The sequence below is a fragment of the Notolepis coatsorum genome, assembly GCF_963971535.1.
Source record: "Notolepis coatsorum genome assembly, chromosome: 15".
NCBI classification, from domain to species: Eukaryota; Metazoa; Chordata; class Actinopteri; order Aulopiformes; family Paralepididae; genus Notolepis; species Notolepis coatsorum.
The window spans coordinates 64,675,479-64,689,412 of record NC_140179.1 but is presented as its reverse complement, the minus strand read 5'-3'; the positions used below and the strand labels follow the sequence as shown (position 1 = coordinate 64,689,412).

The 13,934-nt window shown below is 45.0% G+C and overlaps 1 protein-coding gene across 1 annotated transcript in view; it reads left to right on the top strand.

Annotated features, from left to right (window-relative positions):
* LOC311241382 (voltage-dependent calcium channel subunit alpha-2/delta-1-like) overlaps positions 1-13,934 on the top strand; it is a 334,844-nt gene that overhangs the window by 246,573 nt on the left and 74,337 nt on the right. The window contains 4 exon segments of the mRNA XM_084330186.1: positions 1,323-1,394; positions 3,347-3,418; positions 4,223-4,284; positions 10,790-10,866. Of these exon segments, the coding sequence (XP_084186312.1) occupies positions 1,323-1,394; positions 3,347-3,418; positions 4,223-4,284; positions 10,790-10,866 (283 nt within the window).

Below are 13,934 nucleotides of genomic sequence, written 5' to 3'. Positions count from 1 at the left end.
ACCCCAGGACAGACCCGGGCTTGGCAAATCTCTGGCGAAAACCCAACATTGTTCAATTTCTCTCTGCATTTCATAACAGCTGCAAAGCACGTCCATGATGGAAAACGAAAAAAGAGGAAGGGCGAGTGTGACCACGCCTGGTGCCTTATAGGGGGACACTGGGGCGGGGCCTGGTCAAGTGCATGGGTGCTTTGTTTTCGTTAATGAAGTACAGTAGGTACTGGAGATGAGGTATATCTCGATATGGCGAAAGAGCGAGACGCGATTCGCCAGTACGACCATATAACTTAAAGCCTGCTTTCTGGGCCCCCACAACGCATGGGTCAGGACCCACAATGGTCCAGTAGTAGCCTGTTTGTGATATGTCTCCAGTCTGGGTCCACCCAGTAAATCTGGGAGACATGAAACCATGGCCTACGGCCTCCATTATCCAGACGCAGTTCATGCATTTGGTATATTCTCACTGTCCCGTGTTTGCTGGTCACTTCGCTATAGCCTAAAATCACAGTATGGCTTGTTGCCTCATTTAGCTAGCAAAACACAGTCTGTCAACAAGTTGCGAGACTTAGCAGCCTGCCAGAGTCCAGTCGTGTGTAGCCAAGTGTAACATAACATCATATAACTGTCAGCGAGTTGACGCTTAGCGACTTCACATGGCGTAGAATTGCACAACTTAGTCTATTATTCTTGTCAATAACGTCTGGGCTTGCTAGGTTTCTGAGAAGAAAAAAATGGACTGTCACATGTTAACAGTAAAATCATATTTATCCATTGGTGTATAACGGTGTATCATTCTAGCCCATGTTTGTTTAATTTGCCTGTCTTCCCTAATAAGATTCAAAGGGTATATCTACCATATGGGCTTGTGCAGGAAGGCCTATGAGTTAAAACACCCACATGGCCATGATTCTGCTAGATCTTAGAGATAGCGCTGTGTTATTATTCTTATAACGTTACCGTGGAAACAAAAGAGATTGCAGATGTGTATTACTTGTGCCACTGGAGCTTAAAACAAGGTGGAAATTAAGAATTGTGTAATTTCAATGGTAAGTGATGAATTGAAGCCGGCGATCTCAACAGAGACGCTTAACTGTATCCGTGAAGTGGAAAAATACTATTATTATTTATTATTATTATTATTATTATTATTATTATTATTATTATTATTATTATTATTATTATTATTATTACAATCACTAAAATAATGACTTGTCATATGTAATTGTCATTTAATAATGATAATCATCTGCTAGTCGGTTACAGTCACCTGTTATTTGCCCTATAGTCAGTGAGTCGTGTCCTTCTGCTCCTGTTCACTGCAGAATCCCAAGTTCCAGGAGCCCGTCACGCTGGACTTCCTGGACGCCGAGCTGGAGGACGAGATCAAAGTGGAGGTCAGTCAGAGGTCGCTCAGAGGTCGCTCAGGAAACCAGCCGAGTCGGGGGGAAACTTCAAAAACGTATTACAACCCTTATAGGTTAGGGTCTCTCTACTGAGGTTAAAGTTAGGGTTAGGATTATTAACAACATGTTTGGTGAAAATGATGACGAGATCTAGTGTAGTCTAGTGATTCAAATGTTTTGTCATTATACAGCACGAGTACAGTACAACAAAAAGGAGTTTGGCATCCAACCAGAGTGCAACTGTAACAGTAAAGTCCAATAGTAATATACAATGTACAGGAGATTGAACTGGGTATAAAATATATACTATATGTACTACTGACTACTGAGTATAGTGCTAATTAGATGTACTGTATGTACAGAGTAGTAGTAATATGTACAGTGATACAGGTATAAAGACACTATGGTAGTAAGTCATATTGGCCAGCAGCATAACTAGTAAGAGTAGTTAAGGGATATGTACAGATATAGATATAGAATCTACATGTAAAAAGGATTATATGCAGGTATGTACAAACAGATAGATATATATACGGTAAGAATAAATATCTATATATACGGTATATACAGCATTATTGTACATGCTATCATATAGAGTTATATGCAGTGTATAAGTAGGTATATAGAATAATGATACGCAGGTATATTCAGACAGATATGGGTATATATGATGAAATGCTTTACGATAAGCATTTCATCATAAAGTATTCTGTATTTTATTATAACAAATAATAAATATATATATATATACTGTAAACTATAATATGTAAATGTAAAACAGTGAAAGCAGTAGGTAGTTATAAATTGAGTATAGGCAACAGAGTTCAACGTTTGTACAGTAAAAATATATGCTTCAAAATGAGTAAACACTTTGATTGCCTAAGGCTAAATTCATGATATACCATCCCTTGCCAGCTCTATTTGTCTATGGAAAAGTTCCCCTTCTTTGCAGGGCTATAACTTTTTTAATTCTATTGCTAAATTGCCATTATTAGGGCCCATTCAAGGTCCTATATGTATTGTGCATTGTGTAGCAACGTTAAACTTTTTCATTCACATATTCATAGTAAAATATGGTCTAAAGTATAAGTATGTTTTCATCTCTTTCTGCAGCTTTCTCCAGAACGTGATTTATAGCCCCAAATGCATTATATTGATGATGAAATACAGTTTGGTAGGAATCTGTGCGAGATAAAAAATTTCAATTGGACGTACTTCTAGAAGTTTCTACGTATAATCAGATGATGACCGGATGGGCGGGGGATCGTTTATAATTCCGTGGGCAGCGGTATATCATTCATCTAGTGTGGGTGATATGATCATCAGAGCAGTTTATATCGAACACGTTCAAAAATAACGCTGAATCTTACCGTATCTTCCTCGCGCCGTTGGACGATGAGCGTGGAACTGAAATATTCCTATTATGGGATGTAGAAATACGCGATCTATTTCCAGGTTGTATAATAGTATATACGTCCAAATCATGTTGTTTATCGAGTTATTGGCAACGGATCGCTATGTATTGTGTCGAGATCGAGTCCCGGGACCTATAGAGAGTGCCCGGAAGTAATATGGGTGAATAGCACATCGTCCTAGTAACTTCCTCTTTGGCGATTGCGCCGATCGGCCACCAGATGGCGCTCTTGAACCGCTAGAGGTTTGAGAGGAGCTCAGAACTGTGTGTGAAGGCTGCGGATGGAAAATATGATTCCGATCACAGATTTTTGAAATATTGATATTAAAGACGAGTTACGGCGTCCTCGGCAACTTGAGCATGGCGGGGAAGGACACCTAAACACGTTTTCGGCACTTAAAGTGTTAATGTCCGTAATTATTATAATTTTTTTTACCATAGACGAGGTGTTTGGATCCCACTTCAAGTGCATCTGTGATGTTGTTACATAATGGAAAGATTACTCTGGTTTGTTTCTTCCGGCTCACAGATAAGAAGACAGATGATTGATGGACTGAAAGGACACGAGACAATACCTACACTTTTGAAATCCCAAGATGAGGTAATTTTAAGTTCAAGTTCAAGTTTGTTTTTATTTGTCACATATAAGGTACAGTGAAATGCTTGGTTCTGTATGAGCCCCTGAGAATGTGCTTCATACAGTAAAAAAGTAAGTAAAAGAGGAATAACACTATACAATATACAATATACAATACAATATACAAACTAAAGTACAATCTAAGTACAATGCGGTACAGATGCAGACAATGAGGTACAAAAACTTTAAGGCAAGGTGCAAATTAGGGATGCTCGATATTGGCTTTTTTACCGATACCGATATCAACCGATATCACATTTTAATGCCGATATCGGCCGATAATATCGGTAGGCCGATAATATCGGACATCATTTCTATAGAAATGTAAAAACAAAATAAGAATTGAAAACCGATACCGATATTTTCCGATATCACATTTTAATGCCGATATCGGCCGATAATATCGGTAGGCCGATAATATCGGACATCCCTAGTGCAAATGCAAATGAGGTATGAATGTAGTGCAAATCTCTTTCATAAATAGATACATATAATGTAGTGTTAAAGTGTCTAAAGTGAGTGTTAAGGTGAGTGTTTGTTTAAAGTGAGTGTGTGTGTGCATGTGGATGTGTGTTCAGAGTGTAGATGGATGGGTTGATGGCGTTACATAGAGTCATTGAGCATCCTGATGGCCTGGGGATAGAAGATCCTTCTGAGTCTCTCTGTACTGGCCATTGTAATGATGACGAAGATGATGATGACGAAACTTGTTGTGTCTGTTTGTGTATGATACCTTGACCAAGACGTCGTGTGTGTTTGGCTTCACAGCGCTACATCGACAGTGGTAAAAGAACGTATACCTTCGGGCCGGTGCAGGGATCGGACTACAGGTAAAACTTCAGTTCCTTTTCATCTCAATATTACCGGTGTTGTCGGAACAAAAAACCCCCTGAGTCAAATTCTAGTGTTTCTTAATTTCTTTAATCTAAAGTCTCCGTGGTACTTTGTGTGCCGAGCAAAGTCCTGAAAGATGGACGTTGTTGAGGTGGGATGTTTTGAACCGAATGATCTGGTTATATGCTTGAGGAAATGACACAACATTTGTATGGGCAATAGTAGATGTAACTATTCATTGCCAAGTCCAGATTTTGACAAACTCCAGGCACACAGCACAACACTGATCCACATGGGAGGAAGGATTGCTCAGTACCTCTTTAGCTCTCACCAGTAGTTAGGATTGTAACAGACCTTATCGTTGTAATGTCAAAGGTTCAGGACAATCTCTTGGCACAATGTATACTGTGCTGATCTGGATAAGACCCATACAAAGATTAACTAGTAAACTCATATTCCTGTGTTGTTCTCATACACAATATATATATACCACAGAAATACTGTACACTACAGAAAATGCTGTTCTTAAGATAAGGGAAAAACCTCTTGTATGAAGAAAGAAAAAATCTTCATACAAATATTCTTCATAAAAAAAAAGTAGGTTAAGTAGCCAGATCATTCTTCACTTGAGAAACTATTCAAGAAAAGGAAATTCTTATCTGAAGAAATATATCCTTCCATCAAGAATGATTCTTCGGCAATTATGTTCCTAAAAGTGCTTTGTGTTTATGACTGTATTGTCTGTCAACAACTGGCAAGCTTTGCCATAATTTAACCGTATGGTGTTTATGGATACCTGGCTTCGCCCAGGAGTCCTGGTTACTTGCTTGTGTGAGCTGAACGCTCCAACGGGTCCGACCAGTGGAATGGAGGCGGTGTGTGTGTGACCCCACTACTGTACTGTACCCCACTACTGTACTGTACCCCACTACTGTACTGTACCCCACTACTGTACTGTACCCCACTGCTGTACTGTACCCCACTGCTGTACTGTACCCCACTACTGTACTGTACCCCACTACTGTACTGTACCCCACTGCTGTACTGTACCCCACTGCTGTACTGTACCCCACTACTGTACTGTACCCCACTACTGTACTGTACCCCACTGCTGTACTGTACCCCACTACTGTACTGTACCCCACTACTGCACTGTACCCCACTGCTGTACTGTACCCCACTACTGTACTGCACCCCACTACTGCCCCACTACTGTACTGTACCCCACTACTGTACTGTACCCCACTACTGTACTGTACTCCACTACTGTACTGTACCCCACTACTGTACTGTACCCCACTACTGTACCTAACAAGAGGGTTTGGCAATGTCATACTCCCCCTCCCCCTAGTGGCAACACAGGTAGAGCTGCACACATGAACAGCTGCAGTGCACACCTGGTGTACCTGTTTTCTTTGTAGGCGATTTTAACCCCTGCAAGCCAGAGACCACGTTGCCAGGTTTTGAACAATATGCAACACCCGAAATAACACTCTCTTGGATAAATAAGACTGTTAATGTGTTAATGTGCGGACAGATGATTCAATCGAGGCACTAAGCGGGTGTTTTATGTGCACATATTGGTCTATATTTCATGTTTTATGTGCACACCACATATTGGTCTATATTTCATGTTTTATGTGCACATATTGGTCTATATTTCATGTTTTATGTGCACATATTGAGATGAGATGAGATATTACTTTATTAATCCCCTTGGGGAAATTCCAATGACACACACATACAGCTCAACGTCTCATTAATAATAATTGGTCTATATTTCATGCACTAGAGTTTATACTGTTACCATAACCCATTACATGAAGTTCTGCATCAACAGTCTGGAGCCAAGAAGGACGTTGTTGTCTTAGAAATAAGGGCAGAACTTCAAACCCTAAAAATCTTTGGGACACAATATGAACCCTGCAAAGAAACAAAAAATATCAACAATCAAAATCAAAACGAGCTGAATGACTTTTACCCAGAGGTTTGATTCACAAAAGGTCCCTTGTGAGTGTGACAATAGACCTCTCACAGGTGATGCATGTTAGTGTGACCTCTGCCCTCTCATGGGTGATGCATGTTAGTGTGACCTCTGCCCTCTCACGGGTGATGCATGTTAGTGTGACCTCTGCCCTCTCACGGGTGATGCATGTTAGTGTGACCTCTGCCCTCTCACGGGTGATGCATGTTAGTGTGACCTCTGCCCTCTCACAGGTGATGCATGTTAGTGTGACCTCTGCCCTCTCATGGGTGATGCATGTTAGTGTGACCTCTGCCCTCTCACGGGTGATGCATGTTAGTGTGACCTCTGCCCTCTCACGGGTGATGCATGTTAGTGTGACCTCTGCCCTCTCACGGGTGATGCATGTGTGACCTCTGCCCTCTCACGGGTGATGCATGTTAGTGTGACCTCTGCCCTCTCACGGGTGATGCATGTTAGTGTGACCTCTGCCCTCTCACGGGTGATGCATGTTAGTGTGACCTCTGCCCTCTCATGGGTGATGCATGTTAGTGTGACCTCTGCCCTCTCACGGGTGATGCATGTTAGTGTGACCTCTGCCCTCTCACGGGGTGATGCATGTGTGACCTCTGCCCTCTCACGGGTGATGCATGTTAGTGTGACCTCTGCCCTCTCATGGGTGATGCATGTTAGTGTGACCTCTGCCCTCTCACGGGTGATGCATGTTAGTGTGACCTCTGCCCTCTCACGGGTGATGCATGTGTGACCTCTGCCCTCTCACGGGTGATGCATGTTAGTGTGACCTCTGCCCTCTCACGGGTGATGCATGTTAGTGTGACCTCTGCCCTCTCATGGGTGATGCATGTTAGTGTGACCTCTGCCCTCTCACGGGTGATGCATGTTAGTGTGACCTCTGCCCTCTCACGGGTGATGCATGTTAGTGTGACCTCTGCCCTCTCACGGGTGATGTATCTTCTGGCTGCTCTCGAGTCTCCAGTCTTCGCTGCAGCTCTAGGAAGATTAATGGACTATTAATACATTGCATTCTCTGCAACATCCCATCATTGAGTGTTAGCAATCTGGCTTTTAAAAGTTGGAATTTTAACAAAACCAATAAAATCCTTTGGTGAAACTAAATGTTCCCATTAACCCACACGCAGGATCCAGGTCAGAATTACTGATAAACAGGAAAGGAACAAAATGCTCATTCCTGGCGGTTAGGTGGCCGAGCGGAGATTGCGTTCGTCACCAGCCCTGGAGCTGTGAGCTGGATTCGCCTGTTCGAATCCAGCTCACAGCTCCGGGGTTGTCACCAGCTTGGCTGGCCGTCTGCACTAATACAATTGGCTGTATTAGAGGGTGGGAGAAGCTGGCGGGGTGGGTCCGGGTCGTTGTAAACAGCGACTCCTACAGTTCGGTCGGGGCGCCTGCTAAGCGCGGATAGGACTCGAGGGGGATAGTGTGGTCCTCCCACACGCTACGCCCTCTCGATGAGAATCCGCGCTGCCAGGTGAAAAGAAGCGGTGATTGGCTGGACGTGTGTCGGAGGAAGCACGTGGTAGCCTCCACTCTCCCAGATGATCTGACTGTGGGGGGTAAGTGCGCAGCGACCAGGAAGGGACTGGGAATTGGCATACGGCTAACATTGGGATGGGAGAAAATCGGAGGAAAATGGAGGGGGAAAAAGACCAAAAAAAAAAAATGCTCATTCCTGTAACAGGGTGGTGTAACAGGGTGGTGTAACAGGGTTGTGTACAGGGTGGTGTGCAGGGTGGTGTAACAGGGTGGTGTAATAGGGTGGCGTAACAGGGTACAGGGTGGTGTAACAGGGTGGTGTAACAGGGTGGTGTAACAGAGTGGTGTAACAGGGTGGTGTTACGGGGTGGTGTACAGGGTGGTGTAACAGGGTGGTGTAACAGGCTGGTGTAACAGAGTGGTGTAACAGGGTGGTGTAACAGAGTGGTGTAACAGAGTGGTGTTACATGGTGGTGTAACAGGGTGGTGTTACAGAGTGGTGTAACAGGGTGGTGTTACAGAGTGGTGTAACAGGGTGGTGTTACAGGGTGGTGTAACAGGGTACAGGGTGGTGTAACATGGTGGTGTACAGGGTGGTGTAACAGGGTGGTGTAACAGGGTGGTGTACAGGGTGTAACAGGGTGGTGTAACAGGGTGGTGTACAGGGTGTAACAGGGTGGTGTAACAGGGTGGTGTAACAGGGTGGTGTAACAGGGTGGTGTACAGGGTGGTGTAACAGGGTGGTGTGCAGGGTGAAGGCCCAGACGGACTGCCAACTTGTTTGCTCAAAAGCTGCACAGAGGAACTGACATCAGCATGGTGTCCCAATGTGTCCCATATTATTCCAATGGTCCTTAGACGCTCACACTGTCACAGCTTTGTGGAAGAAGTCAATCATAACACCAGTGCCTAAGAAGCCCTGTGCTACAGTGAACAAGGATTTTCGTCCTGTAGCTTTGACTTCGATTGCCGTAAAATGTTTTGAGAAATGTGTAGTGTCTTTGCTCAAGAAGGAATGTGGTTTAGGCCTAAGCATGAGTGCAGCACTGAAGACAGCATCCTCAGCATTTCACACTTCATCTCCAAGCACCTTGAGAACACAGAAGCATACACTCTAATTGTATTCATTGATTTTAGTTCAGCGTTTAATACTGTGAAGCCCTACCTGCTCTTAGAGAAGATGTGGGGCAGGAGTGTGAACACTACCCTGATTAGATGGTTTTTATTATTCTTCAACCAATAGGACACAGCATGTAAAGATCAATAGTACACTTGTAAGATACATAACACAGTAATACAGGAGTCCAACAGGGTTGTGTGGTATCACCTCTACTCTTTACATTGTACACTAATGAATTGTGAATTGTGTTAAAAGGACACTTTTCAACCTTAGTCCTATGGTTCTGTTGTGAGGAGGATGTGTGATCATCTGACATGTAACGTCTGGGTCACCAACGTGTTCTGTGTCTCGAGAGCTCAGCCACGCCCCATGTTTTGAAAAATGATGTGACAGACTGGACCATCTCACTCTGGCAGACGACCTCAGGAGATGATCCGAACGAGAAGACTTGCATATTACCTCCTCCTAGTCCTCACTGTCAGTCTGGGGAGGGTGTAGACTACCTGTCAGTCTGGGGAGGGTGTAGACTACCCTACTGTCTGGGGAGGGTGTAGACTACCCTACTGTCAGTCTGTGGAGGGTGTAGACTACCCTACTGTCAGTCTGAGGAGGGTGTAGACTACCCTGCTGTCAGTCTGTGGACGGTGTAGACTACCTCACTGTCAGTCTGAGGAGGGAGGGTGTAGACTACCCTACTGTCAGTCTGGGGAGGGTGTAGACTACCTTACTGTCAGTCTGGGGAGGGTGTAGAATACCTGTCAGTCTGGGGAGGTACCGTGTAGACTACCTCACTGTCAGTCTGAGGAGGGAGGGTGTAGACTACCCTACTGTCAGTCTGGGGAGGGTGTAGACTACCTTACTGTCAGTCTGGGGAGGGTGTAGACTACCTGTCAGTCTGGGGAGGGTGTAGACTACGACATGCCTCCCCCTCCACTTCAGCCACTGACAGCTAAGAGTTTCACTGGGAGAGTCCTTCCCTGACGACCAGTAGGAGTCACTACTGCAACAACCAAGACTCCTAACCCACCGGCTTCCCGCCTGCGAACACTGTGTTCGTAGGGACGACTGCCCGAGCCGGGGGTACCGCTGCCGGAACTTGAACCCACTGAACATTCTATTAAGAAAAGCTTCTTATGTGGGCGGCTGAGTGGCGCAGTTGGCAAGGCGCTCGCCACTAATGCAGGAGATGCTGGGTTCGAGCCCAGCTCTCGGCGTTGCTACCGGCTTGGCCGGCCGTCATACTAACACAATTGGCAGAGTCAGCGGGTGGAAAGTCGATGGGTGGGGATTGGACGTTGTGGACAGCGACTCCTACAGGTCGGTTGGTGCGCCTGTACAGCAGAATCAGGAAGTAACGGGGGCAGCGTGAGCCTCCGACGTGTTACTCCTCGCCGCTGAGAGATCGAGCTGTCTGGTGAAAAGATGCGACAGGCTGCCTCCTCGTACCGGAGAGGACACGTGATGCAAGGCTTCTATCCTCACTACAGCCGACCAGTGGGAGGCATAGTCTAGCAACGTTCAAGACAGGGGAGGGGAGAATTGGAATCACGAAATTGAGATGGGAGAAAAATAGGAGAAAAAGTGGACCAAAAAAAAATATATCATATAAACTTATATCAGGAAGAAAAATCTCCACGTAACAAAGTAAGAATGCATTATTTTTATCTTGTTTATCTTGTTACATGTGCATAATATTTGCTGTGTGTGTGGTGTGTGTGTGTGTGTGTGTGTGTGTGTGTGTGTGTGTGTGTGTGTGTGTGTGTGTGTGTGTGTGTGTGTGTGTGTGTGTGTGTGTGTGTGTGTGTGTGTGTGTGTGTGTGTGTGTGTGTGTGTGTGTGTGTGTGTGTGTGTGTGTGTGTGTGTGTGTGTGTGTGTGTGTGTGTGTGTGTGTGTGTGTCTCCAGCCTCGCTCTGGTCCTCCCGGAGTACAGCCAGCACTACATCAAGGCCACCATCGGAGACACCATCACCCAGGCTAAGTGTAAGTGGCCTACATCGCTATTATTCCAACAACAGGCTTTCGTTTACACAGGCAATTACTGTTCATGTGTTAACCCTTTCACTGCCACACGACAGAAGGTTAACCCTTTACTATCACACAACCGACGGCGATGCTCCATCATTAGCATCATTAGCTCCGCATCCGCGGAGAGACGCCCGTTTCCATCAGGGGAGTTGATGTGGACATGGTTGAGGTGTACAAATACCTCGGTGTGCACATCGACAACAAACTGAACGGGTCAAAACAGGCAGAGGCACTGTACAAGAAGGGCCAGAGCCGACTCTACTTCCTCAGAAGGCTGAGATCCTTCAACGTCTGTACAAGGATGTTGAGGATGTTCTATGAGTCGGTGGTGGCGGGCACCTTCTTGTACGCTGTGACCTGCTGGGGCAGCGGACTGAGAGCGGGGGACACAAACAGGCTGGATAAGCTGGTCAGGAAGGCCAGTAGTGTGGTTGGGGTGGAGCTGGACTCCCTAGCGAGGGTGGCGGAGAGGAGGAGCCTTGCTAAGCTCCAGGCCATCAGGGAAAACCCCTCCCACCCACTACACACATACTTGGCTGACAGGAGGAGCAGGTTCAGTGCCAGGCTCACACTACCTAAATGCAGCACTGAACAGCACAGGAAGTCCTTCATTCCAACAGCCATCAGACTATACACTGCATCACTGTGCCTCACTGCATCACTGAGCACAGAGTGACAGTTACCATCTTCCTGGACTTAGTTTGAAACAGCACTGTGCAATATTACACCTACTGTAGACCTCAGTATATTTTTACTGTATTTATTTACTGTATATTTTATTCCATTTTTATTCTATTTTACTCTACTCTTATCTTAGGCAACTTGATTTGATTTGTTTTATTATTCTTATTTGTGACCTGTTCTGTCTAAATGTTTAAATGTTGAGCGATTTGCAGTGTCAAATTTCCCACAGGATAATAAAAGTATTTCTATTCTATTCTATTCTATTCTATTAACCTTCTGTATTGTCACAGTGAAAGGGTTAACCGGCTGTCGTATGGCAGTGAAAGGGTTAATGTTCCCCAGTGACATTAGTGCTCTCCATATAAGGCTGAGACATGCGTGTGCCTCCGCTCATGGACTGGCTGTGTGTGTGTGTGTGTGTGTGTGTGTGTGGGTGTATGTGTGTGTGTGTGTGTGTGTGTGTGTGTGTGTGTGTGTGTGTGTGTGTGTGTGTGTGTGTGTGTGTGTGTGTGTGTGTGTGTGTGTGTGTGTGTGTGTGTGTGTGTGTGTGTGTGTGTGTGTGTGTGTGTGTGTGTGTGTGTGCGTGTGTATGTATAGATCTGTTCGCTGTATACAAACATACCGTGTTCGAGTGAATGAATGAAAATGTTATCTAACAGATTGCAGAATGGGTACAATACAGTACGGCTCAATACACACAATTGTTAACTCATTCAGCACCGGAGCTTAATCCGCGAGATGGCGCTAGAACGCCACAGCTTTAATCAATGGGGGGACTGCGAGATTTGCGAGTGCTTAAAATATATCTTAAATTCTAGCTATGGGTCTAATACACCCGTCGATTATCAGTGGGTTGCTTCCAGTCAACATGTATGAAACGGATTGTTTTTTCATCAGTACATTTCCGTTTTATACCGTTTTGATTACGAGTATAGTTTTGGTGATTTCTAGTAATCCCAGGAAAAGACGCGATAATAGCCCTTTAGTGGAATACACAAAACACGTTGTCATTTTTCGCCTGATTATCTAATCATCCTGAAATCAACGCTAGATCATAATTATTATCCTTCCTCATGCAAGCATGCAATGTGGTTTAGACCGGCGCCCCCCCACCCCCCCCCCCCCCCCCCACCCCACTCCTGCACCCGACGGCACACAGCCACACATATACACACAGAAACAGTGTTGATCGGGGGAGAAATAAATATCAGATCAACGATCAAATTTATATATAGTGTTCTTACCTTGTATCTGATGTAAATGCAAAAGAAATAATCCAATTATCTAATCGCCATTCCAAATACTGCTCATGGAGGTCCGTACCACATTACCGACCGTTACACACTGATGGGCGGGACTAAAAGTATAACGGGGCTCTATGGAGAAACCATGACACTCCCCTGACTAAAAGTATAATGGGGCTCTATGGAGAAACCATGACACTCCCCTGACTAAAAGTATAACGGGGCTCTATGTAGAAACCATGACACTCCCCTGACTAAAAGTATAACAGGGCTCTATGGAGAAACCATGACACTCCCCTGACTAAAAGTATAATGGAGCTCTATGGAGAAACCATGACACTCCCCTGACTAAAAGTATAATGGAGCTCTATGGAGAAACCATGACACTCCCCTGACTAAAAGTATAATGGAGCTCTATGGAGAAACCATGACACTCCCCTGACTAAAAGTTTAATGGAGCTCTATGGAGAAACCATGACACTCTCCTGACTAAAAGTAGTTTCAAACGAAAATGGCTGGATGTCATTTAGCCAAATCAGCAGCATGGCTGTGAGTGTGAGTCTTTCACCTTTTACTCGTCTAGCTTTGGCATGGATTGATTGTTTTTAGATCGCTAGCCTGGCTAACAAATGTAAATATATTGTAGTCTGCGCCGTTGTTCTGACCAGGATTACGTTCCTTTTGCCCACTTAATGCGCACGCACACTGAGTCTGACGTGGACAGCGAACAGGTCTTGTGTGTGTGTACATGTGTGTGTGTACTTGTGTGTGCGTGTGTGTGTGTGTGTATATGTGTACTTGTGTGTGCGTGCAAGGCCTCTCCTGTGTATCCTACTGGGGAGCGTATAGTGGCTCAGAGTTTCCATATGCCCTGTCATCTAACATGTCAGTCTGTCTGTTTGTGTCTGTCTGTCTGTCTGTCTGCCTGTCTGTCTGTCTGTCTGTCTGTCTGTCTGTCTGTCTGTCTGTCTGTCTGTCTGTCTGTCTGTCTGTCTGTCTGTCTGTCTGTCTGTCTGTCTGTCTGTCTGTCTGTCTGTCTGTCTGTCTGTCTGTCTGTCTGTCTGTCTGTCTGTCTGTCTGTCTGTCTGTCTGTCT